Below are 10,873 nucleotides of genomic sequence, written 5' to 3'. Positions count from 1 at the left end.
TTTAAAAAATCATAAAAAATTATAATAATTTAATAAATTCTATAAATAAAACTACGTGTATTTTACGATGCTTGTATTTAGTATAAATATAAATTGTGTATACAACATACGAAACTTTGATTTAATGTTTTGAATCAACTATCATCAATCCATCCAAATTTCCATATTTAATATCAATTGAAATACATAAATGCATATATAAAATAATATATATAATTATATGTGTGACCAAATGTGCTATATTATTTAACTCCCCACATGTCTACACGGGGACAATAGTCAATGGTTTTCTTTTTCCATCAATAGAAAAATAATATATTTTTAAAACATAACTAGAAATGACAATTTGAGCCTTAATTAGGGTTTGTTAAACTCTCTTGCCGCCAAGGTCCCTTTTGAGTTTTCTTCACTTCTCTTAGCTAGGAGGCCGTCACAGGCTTCAGCATGTTGCTGGTTGTCTCGTGGCCGAGAGAGATGGTCATGTGGGTTGTTGCTCTCTCGATTGGTGAGTGAGACAGAAATCGGTGATGGAGGTGTGTCTTCCTTTGCAGTAGTTTCTTCTTGACTTAGGCAACATGCAGCTTGTCACCTTTGGGTGGTTTGCTGCCTTTTCTGGCACTAACAGGATCGCACTGCGTCAAGCTCCTTAGACAACTTAGTGTCTCTATTAGATCAGAGCTTGTGTCAATGCTATTTCTTTTCTATTTTTGTGTCAATAATTTTGAGGGGGCAAACTGTTACACCCAGATTTCGAGACCAGAGATTATGACCTCGAAAGCTGGACTCATCAAGTATGAGCTCGAGATAAATGAAATGCATGTTTATGGTCCAATTGTAAAACCTCCGAAGTAAGATGGCAATCTCGAAGACATGTAACCTCGAGATTCTTTCTAGGCTCGAAAGGGCATAGCATCGGGATACATCCGTTCACAAGTGCCTTCACATCGAGTAGTCCGAGCTTAAAGAGTGCAAGCTCGAAATGTGACAGCCTCGATGGTATTTATCTGCTCCGATCAGGTCTTGGAATAAGATAGCCAGTTCGTAACATGTTTGTAAACCTTGACTGACACGATGTTAGTTGCTGACCTCGGAGATTCGATGAGTCATCTGATATAAAGCATGATGTATGTTTAAATGTATTTATTGTTGTAACATCCCAACATTAAAGGGATATTAACAAGTTTGTTATCCGTTTCTGGGTCTTCAGGGAACGTTTCCTTGTATATAGGAGTTACAGCATTTAATGTAATTACTTGAATTTATATGCAGAGTATCTTCCCGAAATATGTGGGAATGAACTCTGTAACCTCTCTATAAATAGAGAGGTCATGAACACTTGTAGGAGACCGATCACCTGATATCTTGAGAGAATACTCTTGGTAATTCATCTCTGAAGGATTTCCAGAAAACTCCAAGTCTTAATAACATAGACTCGTGGACTAGGCAGATTTAACTGCTGAACCACGTAAAAACCTTATTGTTCCACTATACTATTCATTCGCACCATAGTTCATATTGTTTAATTGATCTACGTTTTAAGTTGACGAAAAACGGCGTCAACATATTATATGGTTCTTAGAGGTTGAATTTAAAATTGGATCGATAAATTATTAAATTTAACCACTTATAAAATACAATCTCAAATAGTATTGAGTATCATACAATCTCAAGTGCTTATAAAATACACTTAAATATTTATATATTAAAAATGTGTATTTAATGAATTCTGAGTTTAACAATTTTTTTTTTCTATCAACTTTATTAGAATATATATACATATAAGTAATTAGGATAAAACTATAGACAATGTTTTGATTTAATTTTTTTAATATGTATATGATATACATTATATTAAATATCTTCTTTAATATTGACCTTATTTATTTATTTATTTATACTAGATACAAAGCAACGTACAAGTTACATTGGCTTAATTTTATTTATAAAATTTATTAATTATTTTTATTAAATTTATATCATTGACATATAAATTTTAAATAAATAAATAATATTATATATATAAGAAAGACATAAATATATTAAAAGAAAAATTAAATAAAAATATTGCTTTACAATTTTTAAAACATATATATAATATAATAAATAAACATTTCTAATATAATGAATTGCATCGATTTGATTTTCAAAATTAAGTTTTGATTGAGCCGACAATTTTGCATTGAAATTAATTTTTTAAAATTTTGCATAAAAAAGAAAAAGCAAACAATAACAAAAAAGCAATTATTTGATCAAACTTAAAAATTAGTATTTTAAGTAAAAAAATTCGTTGAGTCTAGATTAGATTTTGAATCAATAAAATATTAAAAAAAAAGTCAGTAATATGATGAGGGGAGGTGGTACTCGGAGAAGAATTATGAATTAAATATTTAAGTATATATTTCCAATAGTTTGTGAATTTAGCATATATAATATAGATATTTTAAAGCATATATCTTCTAATTCTCCAAGCAAAATTACAATAATATTATGGGTAGCTGTTGCAATAATTATTTTTAGGGATAATTGCGGCATAAGTACCCAATGTTTATTTTTAGTGGCAAAAGTACCCAAAGTTAGTAAAACTGTAATTCCGTAAGTCTCCTCCGTTAGGCAGACACGTGTCACGTTTTTATTGGTCCAAATCATAATTATTTTTAAACATTGGGTACTTATGCCGCAAATATCCCTAATATATTATTGAGTTTGACCAATCACGAAGTGACACGTGTTGGTCCAGTCATCACGAAACGAAACCTAACGGAGGAGACTGACGGAATTACAGTTTTACTGACTTTTGGTACTTTTGCCACTAAAAATAAACATTGGGTCTATGCTGCGTACAAAACCCAAACATTGGATACTTATGCCACAATTATCCCTTATTTTTAAAATAAATAAACAAATAATATATAATATAATATATATAGGCCTATTACTTTGTGTTCCTATAAATAGTGTGACATGTTTCATATATCTCTCCACACAACACAAGAAAAACATATAAGATTTTGGGTACACAAAACAAACATTATGAAATCTCAGGCTGCTATTCTCTTAGCTCTCTTTGGACTACTTCACCTGGTATGTACATTCATTCATTCATTCGTTTTCTCCCTACTACTTCTTATCTTTATTTATTTCTCTAAATAATTTTTATTTAATTTTGAAGTAGTTAATTTTATCGTAGAAGAATTAATACATTATTATCAATGTTTATGTGTTATTCATTTTTATGTATGTACTTGATCAAAATTTATTAATTTATATAGAAATTGAAGTATTTATTACTCTTATTTCAGCAATACTTTTTTGTGGGGGTTTAACATAATATATACAATGTTAAAATATATTTATGAATAAAATGATGTTCGCAATTAGTGTATAGAAATCACTCCAACTTAATACTATAATATTTTCTTTAGAGCATTAACATAATATTTAGATTAAAAAAATGAGTAAATAAAAAAAAAACTATGAATCGCATGCCTAAAAAATTTCATCCTAAATAATTACATGCTTTTTGCCAATTGTGCTTTTTGACAATCATAAAAACATTAAGATAATTTCAAAAACATATACCTCACATATACTAACACCGGTAAAATGTAAATAATTAAAGTAAAAAAGAATTGTTTTGACAAGAACCGTAAAAAAAAGTAAATTTTTTTTGTTTGTATAAATCGGTTTTGGATGTAAATTTCTATACAATATTATCTTCAAATTTAAATCCATTTAAATTTTATTTATATAACTACCTCCTCATAACTCTCATCTAATATCTTTTTTTTTTCTTTGGATGCAGTACTTTATGAGTACTACTACTGAAGCAAGAAACAATCCAATGGGCGAATCCTTTGTCAAAAAATTGGATATTGGTGTTGATGTTCGTCTTAAAAAACAAGAAGCTTCTAAACCAAGTGAAGATGGTGTTGCAAAATTAGCAAGTGAAAATCGACTATTCCTCTATGGAAAAGAAGATGATGTTGCAAAATTAGCAAGTGAAAATCGACTATTCCTCTATGGAAAAGAAGATGGTGTTGCAAAATTAGCAAGTGAAACTCCAATATTCATCTATGGAAAAGAAGATGGTGTTGCAAAATTAGCAAGTGAAAATCGAATATTCCTCTATGGAAAAGAAGATGGTGTTGCAAAATTAGCAAGTGAAACTCCAATATTCATCTATGGAAAAGAAGATGGTGTTGCAAAATTAGCAAGTGAAAATCGACTATTCCTCTATGGAAAAGAAGATGGTGTTGCAAAATTAGCAAGTGAAACTCCAATATTCATCAATGGAAAAGAAGATGGTGTTGCAAAATTAGCAAGTGACAATCGAATATTCCTCTATGGAAAAGAAGATGGTGTTGCAAAATTAGCAAGTGAAACTCCAATATTCATCAATGGAAAAGAAGATGGTGTTGCAAAATTAGCAAGTGAAACTCCAAAATTAGCAAGTGAAAATCGAATATTCCTCTATGGAAAAGAAGATGGTGTTGCAAAATTAGCAAGTGAAAATCCAATATTCATCTATGGAAAAGAAGATGGTGTTGCAAAATTAGCAAGTGAAAATTGACTATTTCTCTATGGAAAAGAAGATGGTGTTGCAAAATTAGCAAAAGCCAACCAAGATGATAATATTCGTCCTAAAGAACAGATACAAAAAAGTTCGGAGCCAAGTGAAAATGTGTTTATCCAATAGTTACTGCCATGGGTACGTACCACTAATGTTAAGAATATGTTAATGTTATTTTATGTTAGTGGATTTTACTATTCAATAAGCCTTTACTAAGAAACAAAATGGAAATGAGTAAAGGCACCTATTGTGATAAGAAAAATTTGTCTTTTTAAGTAATATGTGGTGTTATCATTGTACTAAATTTTATGCAAATATGTTTATTGTCTTTTATGTTAATATATATAGTTAATTTAGATAGTCTTGTCATATTTTTTATTACAGTAATGATATGTACATCTAAAATATACACTCAAATATTACACACAGTGATGTAGCAATTCAGCCTAGTCAATCACATTTATTAAAATTAGGATACACTGTTTTAAAAAATAGTAACGCGTCACTATGTGTAATATTTGAGTGCACATATCATTATTATTTTTATTATTTCCCATGGGATCATTTTAAATTTGGATCATTTTAAACACAGCCCAATCTCAATAAATACCTACCTACCTCACTACCAACTATGTATGTATATATATTAATGAACCCAATATTTCTTGTAGTCTCTGTTTTATATGTATATAAATATATTAAGTACCAACCACTAACACACCAATCATATATTTGTTTATTACTTTATTATGCTGCAAATCTATGCACGCACAGTATCGACCTTATGCTCAACACAACAAAAAATAGAGTACGTAATGGCTCTAATCATACAATATATATTATATCTTCTTTTCTCCTTGAAAAAACAAAACTAATCATATCTATAGGAATGTTGTAGTTGGCTCTAATCTCATGTTGAGTAATGAACTTTCCGCCCAAAATGAAAGGGATGTCTAGAAAAACTTTTTTTTTATTATTATTCTTCTTCTTGATCCACCTAGACAACATTATTATTAGTATTTTTTAAATCAATTTTTTTTGTTTAATTAAAATTTAATTTGCTTTTATTTTGCATGTTCTGAATTGTTACATGTGAATTGTTTGTGATTTTAGTTCAACCGAGAAAATAAGTTGTGCACACTTAGAGAAAATATATATACACCACCAAAAGACAATCAAAATTGAGAAAAAAGTTGGGAACTTTGTTTTGTGGTTTGCATTTTATATATATGGTGTTTCTCAACATATAAATAAAAATAAAGAGTGAAATAAGAAAATAAGATATGGGTACTACTATAGTTTTTGCAACATATATAAGTAAGACCCAACAAAAAATACATCAATCATATATCTTTATTTATTACGTCTAAATTTTCTCGCAAAAATTTGTATATACTGTCTTTCTTTACGAGAACTGAAAAAATAATTTTGATTCGAAATTTAAAAAATGACTACTTTAAAAAACAACACAATAATAGTAGAGTGTGATTTGTATTTACAATTTATCATTATGAAATAAAGGGAAATTTGAGTTTTAATGCAATAAGTGACACTACATTTAAAAAATACCCTATCACTATATAACTCTCGTTTTGGTGCTACTAATGATGTTACTACCCAAAATACCCCTAGCATAATTTTCCCTCTCTTTTTCTCACAGTCTTCACTATCTATCTCTTATGTTTTCTCTCTCTATCTCTCAAACTCTCGTACACACAAAAAAAGTCAGCCAACATTAATTTGCATTTCAGATCTAGGGGCAAGTTGTGAGTCATTTCAAGTCAAGAAACTTCATTTTGGATTTTGGATCTAGGGGCAAAAATCGTATGGGTAAGTATATATTTGTTATATGTAGTGAGGAAACTTGTCTGGTTACATTACTTGTCTTATTTCGAACAGATCTGTGTATGCCTTCATGTTTTATTGCAATTTTTTACTGTCGGAATGAATTTTGGATACTTCGTGCGTTTTTTTCTAGATTTTTTTCCTCCCTCGATGAGTTTCGATGAAACTCGATAGGTCTCGATGTGTTGCATGCATGCTAGCTGGCTCGATGGACCTCGACGTGCCTCGATAGTGTTAGGATGTTAGTACCTCGATGGTCCTCGATTGTACTCGATAAAACTCGATAGGTGTATAAGAGTTTAATTGGATTTAATAACTCGATTGTACTCGATAAAACTCGATAGGTGTATAAGAGTTTAATTGGACTGTTTGCCTCGATAGTCCTCGATTGTAATCGATAAAACTCGATAGGTGTATAAGAATTTTATTGGATTGTTTGCCTCGATAGTCCTCGATTGTACTCGATAAAACTCGATATGTGTGACCTCGATAGGACTCAACATATATCGATAGAAATAGATATTTTTTGTTTTATGTTGTAGTTTAACTTTTTGACCTTTTTTTTTTGTTTTTTGGTTGCAAATTCGACTGTTTCCGTATTTGTTGCATTCAATGGTGTTTAGGAACTCGAAAATAGGGATTGGATTTTCAGAGATGCTGAACATCAAGCTCTGCCCGTGGAGAAGGGTGTGACATATGAGCAACTGCTTGACATTCTGTACGATGAGCTTGAAGTGGATAAATGTGTGCATGACTTGAAAATTGAGGTCCCGTACACATGCCTATCACAATCCGTCAAACCTACCATTATAAAAAATGATAGGCATGTGCGTGCATTCATTGGGTTAGCATCGAAATCTGTAGAGAAGCTCATTCCTCTATGTGTGACATTGATTAAGAAGGGAGGTGTAAGAAATGCATCGGCTTCTGCCAGCGTTAATAAAGAAGTTCGGTTTGAAGAGAACATTTATCCTCCATGTCATGGTTTCAAAGGAACTCAAGGTGACATTGGAACATGTGTTCCCGAGACAAATCCAGATGTCATAGTCCATGATGATATCCCAGTTAGAGATATGTCATATGTGCATGACACGGCGGAGTACGATTCCTATGGCTACGAACCTTATGTCAACAACGATCCTGTTGCTGATGCAACAGATCTTGGTGGGCCAGATGTTAGGGCAGATTTTCCAACACAGAGTTCAGATGTTATGGTAGATGAGGAGCGCAGAATAGAAGACCGGCAAACACCTGGGACCAGTAGTAGTCGTCCAGGTCCAAGTAGAACCGATGATAGTTTTAGATGGAGTTCTCCATTGGACTTAGGTGAAGATCGTAGAACATGGAGTGCTCCCATGTTCACTAAAGAGGATATAGAGGCCTCACATCAACATTATTCCTCAACCAGCAAAGCTTCAGGAGAATTGCACCTTGGGAAGTTCTTTCAGAACAAGCTTGAATTGAAAACCAAAGCATCCATATTTGCGATGAAGAGTAATTTTGAGTTTATGGTGAAGAGTAATAAAATTGTGATAAATGTCATGCTCCTAACAGATTTTGGTGAAGACAAGTCTTATATTTCCCTTATTTTATCATTAAAATAATAATTTCTTAATAATCATGCATATGACAAATGACATAATCCTATTGGCTCTATCTAAACCTTAGGAATAACCATGCTCATGGCAAGTGTCATATTCTTATTAGCTCTATCTAAACCTTAGGTTATAATAATTATCATATTAATAACGAGCAATAATAATCAAACCTTAGGTTAAAATTAATATTCTTAAACTATAGGTTAAACTTAGAAAATCTACAAGTGCTACTATGAGTGTCCAATTAAATCCCGGTCTGAACCAAAATCCACAGTCATAAAAATACTACTACTATTACTATTATACTACTATCTAACTAGCTGTTATCCCCATTTCCTGTCAGGGTCTTGGGCCTTCACCCCGGCCCACGGTCAAGGGACCAACTCGGTATTTAGGCCTTGCCCGAGGACTCCGAACTGTGCCTGTATAGGTGGGTCCGGGACGTTCCTCCGGGTTCGTCTCTAGCTTGAACGGTCCCGGCAATGTCCGGAGTGCCCGGACTGTCGCGGCCATCGCATCCCTGTCCCGACCCTGGAATGGTCCGGGCTCGGAGTAAACGTAGCGGGCCAGAAGTAAACGAACCTGGACCGCTTCTTCCCCAGGCGTCTAGGACACTGAAACCGCCTCATTTCGCGTGAGTCTTGTCCCCCCACTTTTCACCTGCAGCCAAGTACTCTGACCGGTCTTGTCTCCCAAATCGGCCTCGTGACTCGAAGTGGTCAGAGCCAAAGTGCCGTTTTGTCGGGGGAATGCTTGCGTCTCAGGGCAACTAATTGGGCCTGAGCTAGTTTGGGTTTGGTGTACTGTATATCTTTTTAGCCTGGGCCTCCACTAGGAAGGTCCCTTGTGCACGTTCCTCGGATGGGTCCGGGTCGGATCCGGCCCAAACCTGATGTCCCCCCTCGTCCTATAAATATAAGTTGTAATACAACGTAGAGAGGGAGGCAGAACCTCTGTTCAAATATAGTTAGAAAACTCCATTGTAAAAGCTTATCCTAGCTCTAATACAGATTTATACATGGACTCATGGACTAAGGCTAGTTAACGCCCTAACCACGTAAAACCCTTGCGTCGATCTTCCATTTTCATTATTATTATCAGTAAATATCCTTCATTAAGATAGTTGCCGAAAATCTCGGTAAACAGTTTGGTGCTTTCATTGAGAGCTGAAGGAAAGCTAGCGCCGACGTCAGGCCTTTACAACGATGGTGAACACGCGTCACACCACCTTCGACCCTACCAGCCCAGAGCAGGGCAACGGAGACCCACTGCCTTCTCAGCACATCCCTCAAGACCTGCCTGAAGACGTGCCTCCTCAGACCTCCCACCAAGGTGAGTCGCAAGATTACGAAGGTGAGGCAGAGTACGAAGTAGAAAACGAAGAAGAGTACTACGAGGAGGAGAACGAGGGGGAGTATCACGATGAAGCCGCAGACCCCGGGGTCCCTCGCGACGATCAGCAAGACTCGGAGGTGACTAGGCTGAGGCAACAGATCCTGGATCAGGAAGCCAGGATGGCTGAACAGGCGGAGGCGCACCGCCGGGTGTAGGAGTCTCTGCGAGCCCTGCAAGCACTGATGGCCGCGCAGGGCCCGGCAGCCAACCCCACAGCTGGCCCGCAGCCAGAAACGCAACAACCCACTCCCCAAGCGCAAGCCGGGGGTGCCAGCCCGATCCGTCCCTTAGAGCATCTCCCCGACACGGCTCCGAAAGTCCCGGACAAGGAGCGACGGACGACTCAGAAAAAGACTACCCCCGTCAGTAAAGCCGGGGCACGTTCGCGGCCGTTACCTAGGAAAGAGAAGGTGCGCCCTGTCCCAGGACGACGCCACCCAATCGATCCGCAGGGAGTACGGCCGCAGGACGGTCAGCCCCGGCCCGCCCCAAGGGCGAACGGGAGGGAAAAGTCTTTGCACCCGAGTGCCTCGGTCAACAAGAACCATCGAGAATGATCCCGCCGCGAGGATCGTAACGCTCTCAGCTCCGGGGACGACACTTCCCGGGTAGATTTACGTGACGGACTGAATGCCCGGAAAGAGCGAGCCCGCAAGCAAAAAATCCTTCCTCGAAACGGTGACCTCAGGAACGACATAAACGACAGGCGGAACGAGAGAATCCCCCTGGGGGATAGCGCGGCCAGGCAGCTCATGGAGCAAATGGCAGCATTACAGAAGGTCACCGACCGCTTGGTCCGCAAGCAGGAAGGCGCGGACACTGACTCTGACGAAGAAGACAAAGATCCGTGCGTGAGACATATCCTGGACGCCGTATTGCCCAAGGGGTTCAAGATGCCAAGCCTCGCCGCCTACACTGGAAGCACGGATCCTAGGGATCATCTGTCCCGGTACAACCGACTCATGACCGTGGCTCACGTCAACGACGACGGCAAATGCCTCTGCTTTTCCATCACGTTGGGCGGTCCCGCCGAAGAGTGGTGGAAAAGGCTTAAACCGGGGTCCATCCAAACATGGTCCGGGCTACAGTCAGCTTTCCGAAAGCAGTTCGTGGCCGCCATGAGGATGGACATGCAGATCAGCGCCCTCGCCAATATTAAGCAAATGCCCGTGGAAACATTGAGGGCCTACATCAGGCGCTTCACTGAAGAAGCCTCCAAGACGAAGGTCGATGACGGGCAGTGCCTGGTGGCACTACAGTCTAGAATCCGGGCCGGGTCCCCTCTCTGGGACGACATGCAGCGCAATAAAGCCGCCACCCTAGAAGAATTTATCAGGAGGGCCCAAGGATTCATCAACTGGGAGGAGGCTCAGATCCAGGCCTTTGGATGGCCCTCGTCTCCTCATCTAGTCCCTCAGACGATTCTAGGAGGTGCGGGACATTTCCCCGCGCAGTCCTACGCAAC

At 37.2% G+C, this 10,873-nt stretch overlaps 1 protein-coding gene across 1 annotated transcript; it reads left to right on the top strand.

Annotated features, from left to right (window-relative positions):
- Nucleotides 1–3,000: 3,000 nt before the first annotated feature.
- On the top strand, nt 3,001–4,777 carry LOC133783768 (uncharacterized). The gene is made up of 2 exons (XM_062223399.1): nt 3,001–3,081; nt 3,803–4,777. The coding sequence occupies exons 1-2, from the start codon at nt 3,031–3,033 to the stop codon at nt 4,568–4,570; spliced, it is 819 nt and encodes a 272-aa protein (XP_062079383.1). The 5' UTR covers nt 3,001–3,030; the 3' UTR covers nt 4,571–4,777.
- The last annotated feature ends 6,096 nt before the right edge of the window (nt 4,778–10,873 follow it).

Source organism: Humulus lupulus, chromosome 6, assembly GCF_963169125.1.
Source record: "Humulus lupulus chromosome 6, drHumLupu1.1, whole genome shotgun sequence".
Lineage (NCBI taxonomy): Eukaryota > Viridiplantae > Streptophyta > Magnoliopsida > Rosales > Cannabaceae > Humulus > Humulus lupulus.
The sequence above is the reverse complement of the archived record's forward strand: the minus strand, read 5'-3'. Positions and strand labels throughout refer to the sequence as shown.

Bases quoted from the DNA above. Each gene is read 5' to 3' on its own strand.
- LOC133783768 (XM_062223399.1), top strand. From the start codon at position 3,031: ATGAAATCTCAGGCTGCTATTCTCTTAGCTCTCTTTGGACTACTTCAC. The intron at 3,082-3,802 runs GTATGTACATTC...CTTTGGATGCAG, and splicing joins TCTTTGGACTACTTCACCTG to TACTTTATGAGTACTACTAC.